Below are 21,471 nucleotides of genomic sequence, written 5' to 3' on the forward strand. Positions count from 1 at the left end.
ATTAATATTAATCACCTTTTTTTTTGTTTGGTTAAAATATAATGTTTGTCTTGAATTTTTTTATGATTCATCTTGATGGTTTATATTTTATAAGTTTTAAGTGTGTAAACATTAATCCTTTTCTCACACTATATTGAATATAAAATAAATATATTAACTTAACAATAATTGTTTGAGGAGGTATAGTTACTCTTTCATTCGGTATCTAAAATCTAGATTGGAAAGTTCGAGAGAGTGCGTGAGCAACAACATGTCAAATGCTCTGCAATTTACAAATGACTTTGACGCTACATCTCAACCTAAAACCTTAAGGCAATGAGTATATGAGTCACATTTCTTATATATCCAATATTTTGCTCATTCATAGTCGATGTGGAACTTAATCACTAACACTTGAACTCAACATTCTCCACCACAAGTGTGAGTTTATCACGTCATATACTTGCACTACCGTTATTGCCAACATGACACACCTCCTAACTGCATCGCCGGGGGGAAGATTTTCGATATAAAGATCCAACACCAAGCTGAACTACATCTCCACCCTAAAACCTTAAGGCATTAGCTATATGAGACCCCACTGTTATATATCCAAGATTTAGTTCATTCATAGTTGATGTGGGACTTAACCACTCACACTTAAACCTTAATTCTCCCTCTCAAGTAAGAGTCTCCCACATTCAATATTTGCATTAAACCTTAATTCTCCCTCTCAAGTAAGAGTCTCCCACATTCAATATTTGCATCGCCGTTATTAGCAACGATACTTGCCTCCTAACCACACCTCCATGAAGATTTTCGATACAAGAATCCAACACCATAATTCACTATTGGGAAGTCTGTGGTCACGGAAGAAGCAACATGCTAAATGTTCCCGAACCACAAAAAACTTTGACACCACATCTCAACCCAATACCTTAAGACAATGGATGTGTGAGTCACATATCTTATATGTCCATTATTTTGATAATTCATAGTTGATGTGAGACTTAACCACTCACACTTGAAAGAAAAACATTAGAAAATTTAGCTTGCATGATCGTGTGAGGGCTATTCAGGTGTCGAACACGTGACACACCTAATCTCATATGTGTATTTGATTTATAGGTAACAAGTACTAACATCATATTTCATCCCTTTTTAAAACCAAAACTCCCACAAAATCTTCCTAAACTCAATCATTTAATATAAAATTAATAATGTCCTATCAAAACGCAACCATTTAAACAAATACCTTATCATCATAAACCTTTACTTCAAAAAGAATCAACTAACCTCACAAGTGCTCGTCTTATTTCATCATCAACCATAATTCATATAAAAAACCCTAATATACAATACCTCACACCAAGAGAAAAATTTAAATAGATAATAAAACCCCATAAAACCAATTCACGTCATTTTATTCAACTAATACTAATACTAAAGAAGCTAACAAAATTTAGGTTGATTCCAATTTCTCACAACCAGATCCAATATCTTGAAAAAAATATGATTCTTATGATTTGCTTTCATCAACTCTAGCTGTTTTCAGAAACCCTAGTCTCCATGCAAGAATTTTTATTATGACTAAATCTTTGACAACTAGAGAAAATAGGGTGGAGCCCATCATATACAAATTTGAGTTCACAATCATAATTTTGAATCTTAAAGGAATGGATGAGTTGTGCTTGACGATTGTTTTGAACATAGAAGCACACATATTTGCACTTAAAATAGTTCAATGTGTGTTTGTCAATGTGTAACATTGTGCCAAGCATGGATCCGATAACCCGAAGAATATAAATGTCAAAGTATTATATCGATAAAAATGGAATTCTTACCCATACAATATTTGAAGATACATTTTCTTGAGAAGGATTTGGTGATTTAGTCATCGCGTTAGCCATGGAATTACTGAAGTTGAAGGGTGAAAAATTAATGCCCATTTAGTTTGAATATTCAAATGAAGTCTTGGACCATTAGGGATTAAACAACCAATTCAAAGTCAAGAGGGACAACTCGGTCCGACTTCATTTATAACCTGCAGTTCAATGTGTATTTGAATATATATTAATTAAATTCTTAAAAAAGATACACTTTTATTTTGAATACTTAAAATTAATTTTCCTTTTAGTATTATCATCACAATATCTCTGTATATGTAGTTATTTTTGGATAGAAAATTTTACCACATACTCGCCAAGATATACCCCTACTTAAAATTTCACTTAAACTACCTATTTTACTCTTTTTTTTTTCTTTCTTAAAAATAATTTTTGTTATCAAGCATCGATACACCTCTTTAACAAAATATGTTATGTATGTGATTTGTTATGATGTCACACATATGTAATCTTAACCTATAAATGAACAAAGGCAAACAACACAACAAAATTTGTCACTAAATTTTCCTTCCACTCAAACAAATTACGACGCCAACTCCACCCAAATCCCCCAACATGCCAACCCAACCTACACATATCAGCCACCAAATAATCTTTAACTCGAGTCACATTGAGCAAACGACTAAACCTAGATTTCAAAGGTCTTCCTTCCACCCAAGGATCATGCCAAACAAAGTATTGTACCCATTACTTGTTCATCTCACTAAATTGTCTAAAAACCAATTCCCTTATTCTGACCCACCACCCGACTCCATATCTAAGGTGGTTAAGTCAATGTTTTTAATTAAAATGTCTTTGAACACAAAACACTTTTGTGGCATTAGCTAATATGAAGTAAAGTTCTCTCAATTTCTCATGAAGGGCCTCCATATTTGCGTGCATATGCTTATTGTTCTTAGAAATGGGTAAGCAAATGTTTATTTAAATTTCAATTTTTTAACTTTGTTTAATCTTTTTTGCAACTAGGTGTTTAGAACAAATGTGTTTTTCGATAGTTGTAACATTAGTTCTTTATCTCAAAGACAAATTCTTTTTAAGGTTAACTCAATTATAATACCAACTCAAACCCTTACTCTATATCATCCAAAAAAAAAAAAAACTTACTACATTCGTCCCTAAATATAAGACACTCTAGAGACTTTTTATTGTGTCTTTTTTATAAGACATCTTATAATTTTTTAACTCCATTAATTATTTCTGTATTAATCTATCCCTAATTATTTTACATCTTTTTTTGCAATCTGCAATAAATACTAGATGAAAACCAAAAAGTAATTATCTTTCTTCAAGTATAGTCTAGTAAAATAATTCAAGTTTCCAACAAACTTAATACTATAAACAACTATCTTAATTATCGTGATTTAATCAATGAGGTCTTATATATAGAAATACATGTAGTGCTTACTATTAGAACAAATCCATAACAAATAGAACAAATAGGTCGGATTCCTTCATATTCAATCTGAAATACAAACCCTTAACAACAAAGTATGAAATCAATTTCCTTTGAAGATTGTTTTCAAAGCAAAAATACACATATTTTCCACGAGTAGAATTCAAAGTGTGTTTATCAATATATTGAAGTAGCAATATCAATCACAAGAAATGGGGTTTGAATTGTGATCTCTTTTTAAAATCTGAATTTCTGAACTTAACTCATATTAACTCAATATCAATCTTAGTTTCAAATAGAAAGTCCATAACGAGGTGAGTTAAAAATAAATAAAGTAGATTACTTCAAGGTGATATGTAATTAGTAAGTGAAAAATAAATAAGAATAAGGATAAGAAGACCACACAATGAAGTATCTTGATTCACTCAAGATAGGCTACGTCCCGTCCTCACAATCTATGAGATTTTCCACTAATGTGCTTAGTACCAGAACATTCTTGCTTTCACACTATCTTTCTTGACCAGTTTCATAATTCACCTTTCAACCTTGAAAGAGTTTTTACAATTACCTTTCAGTGCAGAAAGTATTTTTACAATTCACCTTTTAATAATTAAAATGATTTTTTACAACATACTTAAACCATATTAAGATATAGACTTGAGTTACAAATGATGTGTATGATAAAAGAGTTTAGGATTCAAATCTACTCAACAATTGTTTGAGATTGATTATCAACAATAACTCAATAAAGTAATCCTTGAATATAATAAGAGAGAGAGATGGAGTTTTACTCAAGAGAAGAGTTTTGTTAATTGAGTACGATTGTTTAAGTACATAATGATTACCTTTAAAACTCTTTCATCTTTCTTTTCGTTGATGTTCCTTTTATAGATGAGGAGAGGATTAAAAAAGCTCAATCTAGTTGTTACTGAACCTCAGTAAATTGTTGGTTTAGATTGAATTCTATTAAGCACATTTGTTATTTTGTTCAAAATGTTTTTTTTATAAAAGCATTACGTTCTTAGTTTTGTGTTTTATGAAAAACGTGGATGAGTGATCGAATGATTGTGAAATGTTAGTCTTTTGACTCAGAGGCATGCAGAGTTTTCTGCAAAACGGATGCAACAATAATATACTCATGTCTTTATTGTCCTTGCTCACGACCCATCAATCTGGAGTCTATTTTGCTTCTTTGGACCTTCAACTCGAGTTCTAGACTTGATAATTGATTTGAGAAATTTTGATACTCTTTAACTTGATGTTTGGGTTATGGGGAACGATATGTCTTAATTTTGTCTTTAAAAGGGAATAACCAGAATGTTCTTCTTATTAATCTTCAGTTCAAATAAGACATTATGTTTTTGATTTCTTTTAATGTGAGATCATTGATTTTTGTATGAATATATTTGATCACCTAAATTTGAATAAATCACTCAAAAATACAAGTTAAATAGCAACATAATCGGAATCATGATTAGTGATTAATTAACTGTTTGTTTATCCTCAAAACACTTGATTTGAGATTTTGCCCCAACACAATAGCAACACAATTAAGAAAAACAGTGCTATAGAGTTCTTATCATAACTATAAGAATTAGAATAAAAAAGAGAAAATAAAAAAGAGAAGTCATAGCTTGATAGTTCAATTGAGAAAACTTAAAATGAAATCATATTTAATAAAAGATGAAAAATTATACAATATATTAGTCTTATTTGTTAGAGAATACTAACCTTCTAACTATTTTATCTAACTAACTCTAATTATAACTAACTATCTATATCTATTTCTATTCTTAATAGTCCCCCACAAATTCAGAATTGGTAATTACCCATCTGAATTTGGATTACAAATATTGTAATATTTATCATAACAAAAATGTAATCTAAAATTAAAATTGTACTTCACCAAAAATTCAAAATATAACAAAAAAAAAAAAATTGATTTTAAAGCAAATAATCCCTATGTAGTAGCTCAAGCTCAGGCCGTAGTTCCATAGTGAGCAATGATAGAGATCTTGAGTGTGGGTGGTTGGTTGCTTTGTTATGTGAGAATGAATTTTGACATTGGAAACAACCGCCGCGATTAAAGACACAAACATAGATGACTAAAAAGATGGAGCAAGCTATAAGGAAAGATGGTGGATAAAAAATAAAATAGAAAAATGGTAGAAGTCATCTATGTGATAGCGATGACTTACAACCAAGACGATGATACCATGTCAGAAATATAAGAATTGAAAGAAAAAAGAAAATCTTAATTTGAAAGTTCAATTGAAAAAACTTAAAATAAAGTCATATTTGATAAAATGATACTTCTATTTATATTGGTTAAAGAATACTAACTCTCTAACTATTTTCTCTAACTAATTCTAATTATAACTAAGTATTTCATTTGTTCTATTCTTAACAGTTTTATTGGTAAATGAGAAATTCGACCTATTCAACTTGTTTTTGTATACAAGTCACAAAAGAGTTTTTTTATTTATTTTTAACCCTTTTTATTTTCAAAAGTGATCTTTTTAGGATGGTTTTGAAAGGTTTTCTGCATTCATAGAAGTCATACCCGACCCTTATTCCATAACTTCAACCAATGATTTGTATCATGTTGGGCACTCTCTCCTTTTCACCCTCATGTTGGGTGGGAAAATGATACAAAACAATTTACTCAAAACCAAAATGTTACTCCTAATATGACAGAGAAATAATATCTTTAAAACAAATCAACTCAGAAATCATTTTGATATGAAGAATCAAAAGAAATTAATTTTCAAGATTTGTTCCAATGATAATACTAGAGGAATTTACAACGGCGTCCAATAAAAAAAAACATGATTTTGCCACTTAAGCCATTTTGTAACCGCATTTTTTAAAATAACCGCAAAATGTTATGCCACTATTTTCTCATAGTAGACTCACATGTGCATTACTTTTATTTTTTTTAAAGACCACAATAAAGCCCAAGTCAGCGAGAAAAATAGAGTAAGAAATGAGACTATCTTCTATCTACACCCTTCTAACACTATCAAAAGAGATGTGAATAAAATTTTAAAGTCTCAACTCCCTTCTCAAAAATCTTATATTAAGCTCCTATCTTAATATTAAGATTTTTATTAAAATAATTTTTTTAATCTTGATTTATTATTTTATTATTTTTATAGACTTAAATGAGAGGGTTCATTGGCCGAATCTAAAATATTGATGCTTTTTAGCAAAATCTAAATTTTTATATTTTTGAAATTTATTTTTATAAAAAATATTGATTTTATTTTTTGAAAATGTGGAGCCTATGGCCTTTTTAGTTTTAGTTTTAGAGGGTTTTTTTTAGAGATTTTTTAAACTATCCAATATATAGACTGAAATTAATAATTAATAAACTTGTAAAATTGACAACTCTAACCAAAGTATTGTCAACCCTTTTTATATGTTAAAGAAAGAAAAGTGGAAGATATGCCCAAAGCCCAACATTCCTGCATCATTTTGTTCTATATACGTTAATATATTTTAATTTTAATATCTTCTCAATATAAAAAATTTAATTTAATAATTATCAAATGAATATAGTTTAATTAACTGTTAATTATAAATTTTTCTTTTTCTTTTTCTATGTATATGGATCATGAATGGGCGGAGAAACCTTACAATATTTTCTGCAAAGGTCAAATAAAAAATATTAAAAGGTGAGTTGTTTTTAATGGAAGTTTTGATAAACAACTTAATAAGAAAAGAATTTCTTATATTTATATTTATGTGTAATAAGTGTTTATCCACAATTAAATATGAGAGTGGATTTATAACCTCTGTATTACCCTATTTGTATAAAATATTTTGAAGAGCCTATAAATACTTATATGTCATAGATAAACCTAAATAAACTTTCGAATGCCCCCAAAATGTAAAACAGCTTGTTATACAGGCTATGTTGCATAAAAATTCACCCCTGCAAATATATGCTCTATAATTTCTGTTTTCTGTTTATTTTTTTCCTTAAAGAAATAATTAAAAGGGATGATTTTTTTTCCATGCATATTCCAGTTTGTTTTTGCAGAAGACTCAACCAGCTATTCTTATTTTCACCACAGAAAAATGGATTAAAAAATATTTTGAAAGCAAAGTCTCTAACGAAGAAAAGAATACCAACCTTCATCCAAAAGGCACTCGAGTTCCAAACCAGTTGACATATGCAAAGTATATTTAACCTTGCTTGTTCTACTCCAAATGATGGCCCATAACGAACACAAAGAAGGTTTCCTTACCAAGGTTTCTTCTATTTCAAATAAGCACATGCAAGTGGCTAATTGATGATGATAAAACAAAATTCGTCCAGTAGAATGGAGAATTTATGGAAGCAAATGAGGTTAGTTGCTCTGACTTTTCAAACTAGACATCTTGCTGGATCGTAAACATGTTTTGCAAATACATGCCAGTCATATATATTTACCATGTAGATGGTGGCAACAATATTGCAAAAGCTATGTTTTCAAGATTAGTTTGCAATAAGCTGTGTCTGATCAACAGGATTATCAAACATAAAGTATCTTCATTTCTCTATTAATTGCTTCCTTTCCGAGAATAGTTGCTTGGATACATGCATGTATTAACATGAGCAGCATAAACCGATTTTTTGTTTAAAAAATATATATTTTTAGGTCATACAAGGTCAGTTTGATGGACAAGATAAAATACATGATATGAATAGATTATTATAGGCTTAATTGCAGTTTTGGTCCCCTATTTTAGTTGAATCGCGAAAGTAGTCCCTCCATTTTGTTTCTCCTCAGTTTTGGTTTCCCAAACAGAACTTTGATCCAAAACTTAATGAAATTTCATTTTTAAAGTTGTACTACACCATTTAAAATCATAGATTCCAGGTACAATTGTTGCAAATGAAATCTTGAGGCATTGTGTGACTAAAATAAATGCAAAAAAAATGAAATTTCATCAAATTTTGGATCAAAATTCTGTTTGATGGACCAAAACTAGAGTGAAACAAAATGAGATGACTACTTTCGGGAATCAGTTAAAATAGGGGACTAAATCAGCAATTAAGTCATTATTATATTATGTCATCATCCTTGATGAACCAATATGATACGATAAGTTAATCCATAATTCTATTATATCTGATCTTTCTAGTTGAAATTTATATCCTGAATATGAATTGCATTAGAAACCAGCAGAAATATAAAAATAGTAGTTTACTCAATTATTCTTATAAAATATAATTTAAATATAAAAAATATAAATATAATTTAGAATATAAAAATATAAATCTAATCAAATAGAAAAATAATTAATAGAATTTGATATTAAACTTAAAAATAAAATATTAATAATTAATTTAAAAATATTTATGATTTTACACAAGGGTAGTTTTATCTTTTTAAATAATTTAATAAATTAGTATTCACAATTATAAAAATATAAAAGTTAATTAAAATTTTAAAATAAATATAATTTGTTTACGAGGTATTCTTGTCATTTACATATAATATATATCATATCTTTATATACATTCTAACAAATAAAATATATCAATCTTTATTTACATTCTAACAAATAAAATATAATTATTTAGTTACTCATGATTTTGTTTTTAAAATTTAAATTTTTATTTAGTATGTCAATGGATAGTTTTAATATAAAATTATTTTATTACTTATTTAATTTTTTTTATTAATTTATAATATTTAAAATATAATAAGTTAATTTTATAAAAAATTAATGTAATTATTTGTGATCATAATTTTATTATTTAAATATAATATATATTATATTATATCATGATCAAATGTGTATTAAATATATGACAAAATAAAATGTTACGATGTATGTATCAAACACATGATATGATATTGTTACTATATAATTCTATTATATATTATTTTATATTTATCCAATTTTATATCTTTTCAATACTCTTTCTATTCTATACATTAAACTCTCCCTAAAAGTATAGGTAGAGTCAAATAGGATACATGTGTATGATCTAACAAAATTATCAAACTTAAACTATCTTCATTTCTCTATTAATTGCTTCCTTTCCGAGAGTAGTTGCTTGGATCAACAATTGCGACAAAAACCAATTTTTGATTTAAAAAAAATATATTTTTATGTCATACAAAAGTATAGAAAAAGTCATAATTTTCATCCGTATACAAACTGTTGGAACATAAATATGTTATTGCGTGAATTTAAAAATTTGTTGTTCTATGAAACTCAGAAATAACACAAACATTACATAAACAATTTTGTTAGGGTGCAACTTACTGGGACGGAGGAGAACAAAGCTGATCTTAGTGCCAAAAGGGATCAGAAAACACCTATACAGAAAAGTCAATCATTCAAAGGTTATTTTTTCTTATCTTTTTCCCCCTACCTTGCGAGTTTTAAGGTTCTTAAGAATGATTATCCTCATGAGGAAGAAAAATGAAAGAGCTACAAAATTTGTGAACCAATAACCACACTAATGAGGAAAATATAAAGAAAGAAAAAAAAAAGTTCTACATTATCAAGTTATTGAATTCTTTTTTGAGTAGACAACCATAACATTTTACAACTCAGATCATAATAAACATATTATTGACTTCTTAACAGAAAACATTTATATGATTGAACATCAATGTAAAACTTTTTAGGGTGTAAGTACATAATATTGACAGAAAACACGGGATAGATTTTATAATTTGACCTCCTTGTCACAAACTATGTTGATCATTTTCATCAGAGAAGAAAAAGGGCCAGAATTGGTTCGAAAAACAGCTTCCAAGGAAAACAAGTCGTGATTATGACTCCATGGAAATGGAGCATGCTGCAGCAGTAGCTGCTGTTGCACTCACAATTAATTTGCAAGAGGCCTCTGAGCAGAAGAGTGAGACCCTGGGGACCTTATTGGCCAAGACAAAAAGCAAGGTGGACAACACAAAATCTCCAAAGTCCCTACTTAGTAGTGCATCCAAGCGATTATCAGGTAAAGATGAGCATATAGCACTCCATTTAAAAATAACAGGTATCATTATTGAGTTAAGAAACCGAACCAGTTTATTAAACTTTGTCTGTATAATATTTAGGTTCATTTAGATCTACAGATGACCATGGTGACAAGGTACCAATATCCTCAGTTGAAGAAAAGAAGCCGGAAAAGGCCATTACCCGTGTACCATCAATGAAAAAGACTTCAACTTTCACTGATAACAAACCAGACACACCAGCACCAAAATTTCCTCCACCTCCTCCACCGCCGCCAATTAGGAAGACTTCAAGAAAACCAGGCCAACAGACTACAACAGGATCAAGCATTGAGGAGAGAAATGCAGAGGAATGGGAGAGAACTGAGCTTGACAAGATTAGACAAAGGTACTTGGAAGCAAGATTACATTGAATTTCTACATAAGAAACCATTCTCAACCAGAACTAGATTCAATAATATTATCGCTTGAATCATGCATTTCATATACTGATGGAAAAAAATGTCAGGTACGAGAAGTTGAAAGAGATGATAGATTCATGGGAAAACAAGAAGAGGATGAAATCCAAACTCAAGCTAATTAAGCAAGAGGTTTCACTCAGACACTCTTTATTAGGTTTTATAGACCGTATTCATTTAATCCTTATTTTAAAGCATATCAACAAATGTTTCCTTATCTAATATCAGATAATGTCTTGGGTCTTGGCAAATTTGTGTCTTAGTCATAACCTTTTAGAGTTCAAAACATGTGAGTTGATGATGCTATGTGCAAAACAATTAGCATTCTAATTTGAACATCAAGCATAGGCGATAAATTTAGAGAATGGAATGATACAAAACAAACTAAAATGACAATTTAAAAAGTGTTGCGGGGCATGAAAAATTGAACCTTAATGTAAAGCCTAGTTACAAACTTCTATATTGTAGGGTGAACTTGTGCGAAGAAGGTTGAAAGATTTGGAGAAATTTCAAAATAAGATGAATTATGTAAATCAAGTTGCCGAGGGAGCAAGAGCAAAAGGTGGAAAACAGAAAGAATGAAGAGCTAAAAGCAAAAGAGAAGGCAAATGCAATTCAAACAACAGGCAAACTGCCACGGATTTCTTTCTGTTTCTGAGATCACCAATTACATAACATCAAGGAGTTTGGAAGGCAAAGATCTAAGTGTTTGTTACAAAGTTGCATCCAAAGTTCTTAGTCCTCATTTCTAGTAAAGCAAGACATGATGCTATAGAAATTGGAAAAACAGAACTGTAAGCTTCAGCAAATACATGAGCTGCTTGTGTAAACCAATTACAACTTTTCTTGTTTAGATTTTAGTTTTAGTATGATTAATCATGTTATAAAACATTAGTGGTTGTCTTTAATCAAGCTACCCCAAATTGTTTTAACCGACAGCACATAGACAATAGTGGTGAGGAAGCCAGACACATTGTAGACCAATAGAAAACTTATTCGAGGGTTGGTATTTATCATCACCACAAGTCCACAACGAAAAATATGAAGGGGTTATAATTATGGAGAATCCAGAGAAGCAGCATTTGCTGGGATACCAAAATTGTTAAATCCACCTAGTTTGCGTAAAATTGAAGTAAAAATAGCAATTATAACACGAAAAGAAATTCATATTAGAAACTACTAACTTCGATCCCTTGCCTCTGTGATTTCTGGAATTTGCTAAACTGCCTGCACCATCACCTCTCCTTTCCAACAGGTTCCAAGAAAAATAAAAGGATTAGGGTGTTGGAACCAGAGCAGATGTCTAATGTCACCCGATAATTTGGTCAGAAATGCTGAAACAAGTACTAATCCAGAGCTTAATAGGTTAGAAATTTAAGCTATAGAATTAAGGATCTGACAATTGGCCTAGGCGACATGTAAGTTCAAATCAAGCTCAGACTTAGAGATGTTGCAAGAAACATATTTTCTACAAGTATTCACATAACCGTAGTAATTTTGCACATAAAATTTTAGCATGTAAGACTTCTTTGTACAACAGTTAAACCTCACTTCAGGAATAAAAAATTAAAAATAAAATTACAACTGACAAGAAAAACATTCCTCTTAAGATGGCACAAAAAACTACAGAAGAAAATAAATCGTAAAAATATGAAAACCTAGAAATAACAAAGAGAATGCCACATGGTAGAACAGTCGATCCAAAGGTATATAATAACTTTGTTGAGGTTGGATTAACATGCCACAACTGACTGGAGAAGCAAAGCTACATCTTACGTAGTTATTTCTCTAACCAATCTCTGGATAGTAGGGTATGCAAAGTACAAGACGAGGAATGATGGGATAGCAAAAACAATAGTGAGTAGGAAGTAAATGATTAAAATAACAACACTGCAGGGAATTACAAAAAAGGCTATCAGAAGGAAAATGATGACCAATGGGAACTTGGATGTAAAGTGAAGGAAGAAATCCAGAGATTTATGAAGGCAAAAGTAGTGTCTCTCTCCATCACTGACACCAACATTATTATTGTTAGATCCCAATCGTCCAGAACTATGGCTAATTGAGGGCCTTCTAAGGCTACAACTAGTACTTTGACTTCCCAAAAGGTTGCCCTTAGGAGACCATATTGGTTGGCTGTCTACACAAGAAGAAACAGCCTTATGCCTATCACCATTCAGACTCTCAACCATCCAAAGAAGGAAAAAATTCTTGCGAGGAAATTTCATATTTCCTTTGTAGATGAACCGGAATGATAGTAGGTGGCACCATGGACAGGAAATGAAGAACGGAATCTTGATTTGTTGGGTAGGAAATTTCATCACAGCCCACTGAAGTCCTAGGACACAATTTTTACAGAGGGTGTGGCCACACCATAAGACATAAGGCACGTTCTCAACTATATTGAAAGATTCCCAGCATATTGGGCATTCCAGTCCTTCATCTCTGCTGGCATTAGAGCAGACCTCATCATCTGAGCATTCGGCACAAGATAGAATTGGCTCTGTGGAGCTTCTTTTCATTCTAATGCTTGTAAGGGCGTGTGATGCGAAATTCCACATGGTAAAAGATGAAAAGTTTACAATGCAAAGGCAGAAATCACAGCAATATCAGTATATAAGCCATTGAGCCTCAGCTGTTAGCTTCCTCTGTTGGCTACCTTCTTCTTTCAACCTCAATCAAAACCTAAACAAAGCAAAATAATACAATCTTAAATGGTGTTCGACTGCTTAAAGTAATCGAAAAACTTGAAAGAGTTACATTGCCCTTGTGCTGTGTAACTTAGGTGACTATGCCCAATCAGCATTACCACAATGCAAAACCATATTAAGTTTTTAAATCACATCATCATGGTTCTGTTTTCATTTCAAAGGAGCACAATTAAGATAATTACAAAGTATAATTCATAAACTTTTCACTCAACAAAATAGCAATCTCGAAATAGCACCATAACCTAACTCCAATCTAAATTATAACGCTCGATTAAAATAAAATAAAATAAAAATTTGAGATCAATATATGAAATTATAAGAAATAAATGGATTAACGAAACCTAATTTGCATGAAAATCTTCTCCCTGTTTTTCAACCAAAGCTAACCAAATAGAAAAATAAAAAATCTAGGTTTATGACCTAGAATCAAAATTGCGAACAAAGAAAAGAGAATTACGAGGAAAAATCTTACCGTTAATTAACACGAAGTGAAGGATTTGAGAATCAATTGAATGCTATTTAGGTTTGAAATTAAGCGATGGATGAGAAAATTGAACGAATCTGGAAAAGAGTAGAGATAGTTAGAGGAAGAACAGGTTCTCTTCTCTCCTCTCTCACTCTCTTTTCTTTTTCTTTTTCTCAGCTTTGGTGATGAATGGTATGACGATGAGTGCGGTAATTTATATGAGGGGAAAAAAGAGAGAAAACGACGTCGTTGGAGGACTGTTTAGTTAGTTTTGATTTTGGTATGAAATTGGCATTTGCTTAATTCGTGATATTAACTTACACAAGAAACAGAGTTTAATTTGCAGAGAAACGCCGGTCAACTATGCGTTTTCTACGGAGTTCTATTATTATTACTATTTTGTTTAAGAAGCCAAAAAGAAATATATTAAAAAGTATGTTAGCACAAAACATGTCAATAAAACGAAGAAAATATTAACTAATTGAGATTTACTGTCAACACCGAAACACGAAAACTAAAATTTCTCTCGTTCTTGCAAAAAACCGTCATTTAAGAGGGAGCCAAATAAAAATCAAGATATTCTCGAGGTTAGTTAGTCCACGATTGATTTAGGTCCAATTCAAAATCTCTAGATCTCGTCTTTAATTACCACTATGAAATAATTTTAACTTGTTCAGCTACTTCCTCTAATGATTTCAATTTTTAATTAAAAATACGATTATCATATTTCTTTCAAATTGTCGATAGACACACCATTAAAATAACATTTAACTAGTCTCTTGATTTTTTTATTAAACATATATAAACTATAAAATTGTTGACATAACTATCGGTCCATTGGAAAAGTATATAAGAAATACTCAACCAATTCAAAATTATATTTCATATGATCTTGACAAAAAAATAACACTAAAAAAATGTTGAAGCATCTTATTAACCCCGCACAACACTTACTCTCACATAGAAGCAAAACAATGGAGTTCTATTATTAATATATCATTCGTTACTGCTGAAGTTCAAAAAAGAAGAAAATAATGGATTTAATATAATCACAAAATGTGTATTTTAAATTAAAAATCATATGAAAATATAAATATGTTTTTCTCATTAATATACATTGTTAATTTCCAAAAAATTTACAATATAATTATATATTTATAAATATTTATAATATAAATTTTTTTATATTCCTCCACAGGAACTAAACTCAAAAACAGTATATCATTTGTCATTAATTAATATCGTATTTAAATAAAAATTGCATAGAAAGACAAATGTCAATTTTCCTCCGAAAAGGGAGAAAGACAAACGTATTGATTGAATTATTAAAGTTCCCTCTTCTGTCTCTCTTCCCAATATAATTATTGTTAGCTCATGTGTCACCTTCATCCTTGCATTCATATTGATTCATGCAACGTTTGCATTTTCAAACCTGTCAACAATTCATCTAGTAATAGTAACGATACCAACTCCAACACTTCGTAACTAGTAAATAATATTTCCTATCTATCATTTCATTTAGTTTTTATATTTCCTTTTCTAGTTTTCTTTGGAATTTGTGGCTCATTCCATTTAGTTTTTTATATTTCCTTATCTGGTTTTCTTTGGAATTGGTGGATTTTAATCCTCATTATTTCAACTCGAGTTATACCATTTGAATCAAGCAAAGTGATTAACGACGTGTCGAATCGACTCAGGAATCTTTGGATGCTCATCAACAACCAAAACCAATACTACATAGAAATAGTTATTTCTGATGAGCTCAACGGTAGTAGAAATAGTTATTTCTGATAATCTTAATGAAAATAGTAATTTCTAATCAATGTTAGTGGAAATAATTATTTTTTATGAGCTCAACATTAATGAAAATAGTAATTTATGAATGGAAATAGTAATTTATGAGTAGACATGACAATTGAACTTGAATCCACCCCAATCGTCCCAGACTCGCCCCACATTTAACGGGAAAAAATCGTTTTTAATGGGTGCGGATATTCCCTGCTTTTTAAAGTTACGGGCGGATGCGGGGCGAGTTTCATCAAATCCATTCCGCACCCGTATCCGCACCCACCCGACATAAACACAATTACTTAAATACTTTTATATTTCTTAAAATAGTAACAAAACCCTAATTTTGTCAATCTTCCTTCTTTTTCCATGCTGCCACCGTCCACCTCCACCCTCACTTTTTCTATCATGGCCATCCTCCCTCCTCTTTGTGTGTCGTTTTCGTCGTCCTTCGTGTGTCGTCTATGTTCTCTTATTCTTAATACATATTTTCTTAATAACAACGACACTTACTCTTTTATCTTATTCTCTTTGTCGTTATAATTTTGAGGTTCATTTCTAAGTTTTCAGCATTTTGATGCATTTTCATTTTCATTTTCAATCTTTTTCGTTTTCTGGTTCGGTTTCATTTTTCATTTTTCGTTTTTCAGCATTTTCGTTTTGAGATTTTGTGTATAACAGATATGCATCTCTATATTTTGGGATTTTTCTACATTTTTATTATACAAATTTTGTGTATAACAGTTTTGAGATTTTTCTGCATTTTCAAGTTCATTGCTTAAACTTTGTATCTATGCTTGTTGAGTTTTTATCTGTAAATACATATTTTCTTAATTTTAATTCTGATTTGGTGAGTTTTTATTTGTCTAAATTGGAAAATACTGAGTTTAATGAATTTAATTTATCAATAAGAAAATATGTAGAATTTAGTTCTGAGTAATGACTTTTTATTGGTAAATGTAGCAACTTTTATTGATTAAAAAGTTTTGAGTAATATTTGGGAATTAGTTATGAGTAATGAAATTATGTACCAACTTTTTATTCAATAATTTTATTAAAAGTAATAATTATTAATAACATTTGGAAATCAGTTCTGAATAATGACTTTTTATTGGTAAATAAATTTTGAGTAATGACTTTTTATTAGTAATAATATTCATAAATTTATTTATGAATTCATTAATTTAATTTGTTTTTATGTACAACTTTACATAATATATAAATGGAAATTGAAGGCACATCTCAACTACTACCATGTCAGCTTACTTTAGAAGAAAGTTTACATCAACCAACTATTTGGATCCTAGGTACAAAATAAAGTTGTTGAATATTATTATGTTAAGTTGTATGGGAATGATGTTAAAGACCAAATTAAGTGGATCTGACAGTTGTGTTATGATTTACTTTATGAATATCAATTAAAAATGAATAATGGTTCTAGTAGTGATTCTCAAATGTTGGATGTCCACTTTAGTAATTCTGAGGATGATGGTTTAGAAGACTATGATTTATATGTTTGGAAGAAAAAAAAAGCTAGAACATCATTTGTCAAAACAGAGTTGGATATTTATTTAGAGGAGGAAATTTTGCCAAGAAGTCCTGATTTTGATATTTTATTGTGATGGACATTGAATGGTTTTAAGTATCCAACACTTCAAACCATTGCAAATGATGTATTTTTACATTTGTACTTCTACCGTATACACATAAACAATCAACCGCCTAAAATTCATGTGAATAATAATTTTTCATATTAGGGTCAGTAACAGTTTTATTTGTACATTTGTACTTCTATCGTATACACATAAAACTGTCAACCGCCTCAAATTCCCGTGAATAATAATTTTTGATATTAAGGTCAGTAACAGTTTTATTCACTTATGTTTACATTTATACTTTTATCGTATACACATGAAACTGTTCACCGCCTAAAATTCATGTGAATAATAATTTTTTATATTACGGTATGTAACAATTTTATTCACTTATGTTTACTTTTGTACTTCTACTGTATACACATGAAACTGTCCACCGCCTAAAATTCACGTGAATAATAATTTTTAATATTAGTGTCAGTACCAGTTTTATTCATTTCTGTTTACATTTAGATTTCTATCGTATACACGTGAAATTGTCCATAACCTACAATTTGACAACACAAAATAATATAGTTGAAAACTACAACGTGAACCTTTAACAATTCTTAAATTCACATACTAATATACTCTCTATCAAGTCTTGCAGATTTTTTTCTCTCTATATTTTATCATCCAAAAAATTTGGCTTTTGTGATTCTAATGAGAGATTATATTAGCAATCGTAATTTGTTGAGCTTAAGATGAAATTGAATTTGACCCAATAGTCTAAAATGATATTGTTCATCTACTTACCATAACATATATATCAAATGAGTTAATATTTTTTCTTGTTTTTACCACTAAAATTGAAGTGTTAGAAAAATCAAACTAAGCAATGTTTTAAAAAAAAAACTAGGTTTCTATGAAGCTAAGTAGATGTGTTATATTTTATAGTATGTTGTTTCGTCAACGGTTGCGATACATAGAAGAAGAATCATATTTCCTTTGGTTATTTTTGTTGTATCCTTATGTTTTATATATAAATGTTTATTATTTGTTTTATGTGAGTTGATATCCGAGAAAAAAATTTGTGTGGATGAGTGTAGAATGGTTGTTTCAAAAGTAAAGTTGTGACCTCACATATGATTTTAGGGAAATCTTTTTTACATATGAGTATGACATAAGATATGGAAGTAGTTAAATTTTATTTTAAAAAAATATTTAGGTTAAAAAAATTAAAAAATGAATAATTATTAATTGCGATGTGAAACCAAATTATATAGGTCTATAAGATAATTGTTTTGTGTGGTTTGATATATGCTATTGTTGTGATGAATTGCGACTAGTCCTAATATGACAAATATGTTGATAGATATGCTAATTTATATAAATATTGTGGTGTATGTGGTTGTAATTTTGGGTTCTATAATCGGTTTATTTTATTAGTAGAATTATAGTTGGTGTGTTATCGTTGTTGAAATGTATATTTGAGTATAATATGTAAATATGACATGCTATTTGTATATCTTTACTTGTTACATGAATTGACCTAATCAAATAGTTTGCATCATGTAGATTCATATAGGTAGAGTGCATTATGTAGATTGGTGTGTGTATGGGGACTAAAATTTATTTAATCATTAAAATTACATTTTTTTTTTGTTAGGGACCCTAATTTTAAGATTAGAACAAGGCCTTCAAAATCTTTAAGATGGTCATGCTCTCTATATTCCAACAATCCCTCACTTGAATTAAAAGAATGTTTTTGAAGTAGCGTCAAACGATTCTATAAGATTATGGATAAATAGATGTGTCTTCTAACTTGAACCCTTGCATAATAAGTAAAATTCATATTCAGTAATAGTGACTTGTAATCTTAAACTCTATCTCTGACATCAAACTCACACACAACCTTTTCATGGAATGTTTTCTCAAAAGCTCGTTTATTACTAGTATTGCACGCCGATCTCAGTATAGTGAACACTCAAGGAATTATGTCTCGTAATACCATAGGAAACGACCCTACTTCGACATACACATATGTGAGTCTATCGATAGTACTCGTGTAGCTAGATACTCTATTCCAAATAAAGTATAAATCTCATTAAGAGTTTCTATTACCTAATCCTTTTATCGTTTTAGGAATCATGTTTCTCTGATTTATAAGTTCGTCTCATATCACTTCACGACTTGTTATTATCCCTTGAATATAATTCTTGAGATCTCTAGTCTTTTTGGATTACCATCATGAATGATTCATTTATCTAAAGGCAATGGTCTCAACCTTTTGGATGTGTTTAGAACTTTCTCTCTAGCTAATCATTTCGTCAAATGATCAGTGTTTACATAATCCACTCCAACAACTCATATAGAAAGTAACTTCTAACTGCAATGTGCTTACGATGTATATGTCGTCTCATACCGTTATAATAACGGTTCTATATTTACAATGGTCTCAGTACTATCGCAGTGGATCAATACAGCTGACATTGATTTTTTTCCTTTTCCATAAACAGATCTCAGCTAGCAAATATCTCAACCAACTCGCTACTTCACTAGCGATTTCTATTGCTATCATTACAGATTCCATAGTCGGTTGAGCCAATATATTATGTTTCTTCGATTTAATTACAAGATACAGCTTCACCAGATATGCTAAATATATAACCATTGGTTGTTTGGAGTTGTATGATAAAGTGTTCCAATCAGAATCATTGTATCCTTCAAGAACGATATGAAATATTTGATAATGTAATTTAAGACTCGTGGTCCTTTTAAGGTATCTCATGACTCTTTCAATAGTGTGTCAATGCTTCATACTAGATCTCTTGGTAAACTTGCACATTAGTCCCATGACTTAGGCAATATCAGATTTAGTACAATTAATGACATGCTTAGGGCTGCCAATAATGCTCGCATATTCAGTTTGTCTAACACATTCACTAATGTTTTTGAAATATTTCACACTTGGATCATATAGTATGTAAGCAGACTTAGATACAAAGTATTCATATATCTTTAAGATATTTTCAACATTGTGAGACTGATGTAAAGAAATTCCCTTTTCTAACCTAGTAACCTTGATTTTAAGGATTACATTCGCTTCTCTAATGTCTTTCATATCAAAGTTGTTACACAACAATGATTTCACAATATTTATAGCATGAATGTTTGAACCAAATATGACTAGGTCATCTACATAGAGACATATGATAGTGCAAATGTCATTTTTCAGATTTGTAATAAATACATTTGTCACTTTCATTCACTTTAGACTCATTTGATATAATCAAGTTATCAAACTTTTCATACTATTTCTTAAGATCATGTTTAAGACCATATAGAGATTTATCTAACTTAAAGACCTTTACCATGAATCACAAAACATTCAGGTTGTTTCATATAGATTTCTTCTTCCAAGTCATCATTTAAAAAAGCAGTTTTGACATCCATTTGATGTACCGCCAAGTTATGAATAACAGCAAGTGAAATGAGTATCCTAATGGAAATAATTCTTGTAACCAGTGAAAAAGTGTCGAAGAAATATATATTTTCTCTATCTAAAACCTTTAGCTACAAGGCGAGCCTTGTATTTATCAACGATTTCATTGGATTTTAGTTTCTTTTTCAAGATCCATTTATGACCTATCAATTTGCAACCAAGAGACATTTCTATTAAATGCAAGGTCCTGTTAAACTCTACATAATCCATGTCGTCATTTATAACTTATTGCATAAATGTTCATCTAAAGACGAAAAATCTTCATGATGATTTGCATAATCCTCTTCTAAGGTATATGTCGTATACTCGGGTTCATCATCTTTAGAAACTCTTGCTATGTTACTTCTTCGAGGTTTATTTTTTTGTTCATTGCTTTTAGTGTTCCTAATCACAAAAACATGACTTGTTCTTGTGCCCCTACTATTTCCCGATTTGAAAGGGAATCTATATTCATAAAAGTAACCATCATTTGACTCTATGATCACTTTATCATTTAGGTCATAAAACTTATACGCTTTGTTGTTTATTGCATACTGAATGAATACACATTCATAGACTATACTGGTGAGTTTAACTTGCTTGGGATCGGAGATTCTAACATAAGTCAGACAACCTCAAGTTCGAAAATAAGACAAATTCGGTTTTTCTTTTCTTCATATTTCATAAGGAGATGTTTTGTTTTTAGATTTATGAACTTTATTCAAAAGATAGCAAATAATTAATAC

At 30.1% G+C, this 21,471-nt stretch overlaps 2 protein-coding genes across 2 annotated transcripts; one reads left to right on the plus strand and one right to left on the minus strand.

The window, feature by feature from the left end:
• Positions 1-7,489: 7,489 nt before the first annotated feature.
• Positions 7,490-11,725, plus strand: LOC101500286 (uncharacterized). The gene is made up of 6 exons (XM_004490097.4): positions 7,490-7,633; positions 9,535-9,626; positions 10,004-10,246; positions 10,347-10,632; positions 10,753-10,834; positions 11,171-11,725. Exons 1-6 carry the CDS (start codon positions 7,578-7,580, stop codon positions 11,282-11,284), a joined length of 873 nt encoding a protein of 290 aa, XP_004490154.1. The 5' UTR covers positions 7,490-7,577; the 3' UTR covers positions 11,285-11,725.
• A 454-nt stretch (positions 11,726-12,179) lies between these two features.
• LOC101500598 (uncharacterized) lies at positions 12,180-14,179 on the minus strand. The gene is made up of 2 exons (XM_004490098.4): positions 13,886-14,179; positions 12,180-13,387 (listed from the first exon to the last, which is right to left on the minus strand). The coding sequence occupies exon 2, from the start codon at positions 13,261-13,263 to the stop codon at positions 12,475-12,477; it is 789 nt and encodes a 262-aa protein (XP_004490155.1). The 5' UTR covers positions 13,264-13,387; positions 13,886-14,179; the 3' UTR covers positions 12,180-12,474.
• Between the last annotated feature and the right edge of the window lie 7,292 nt (positions 14,180-21,471).

Source organism: Cicer arietinum, chromosome 2 (genome assembly GCF_000331145.2).
Source record: "Cicer arietinum cultivar CDC Frontier isolate Library 1 chromosome 2, Cicar.CDCFrontier_v2.0, whole genome shotgun sequence".
Taxonomy (NCBI): domain Eukaryota; kingdom Viridiplantae; phylum Streptophyta; class Magnoliopsida; order Fabales; family Fabaceae; genus Cicer; species Cicer arietinum.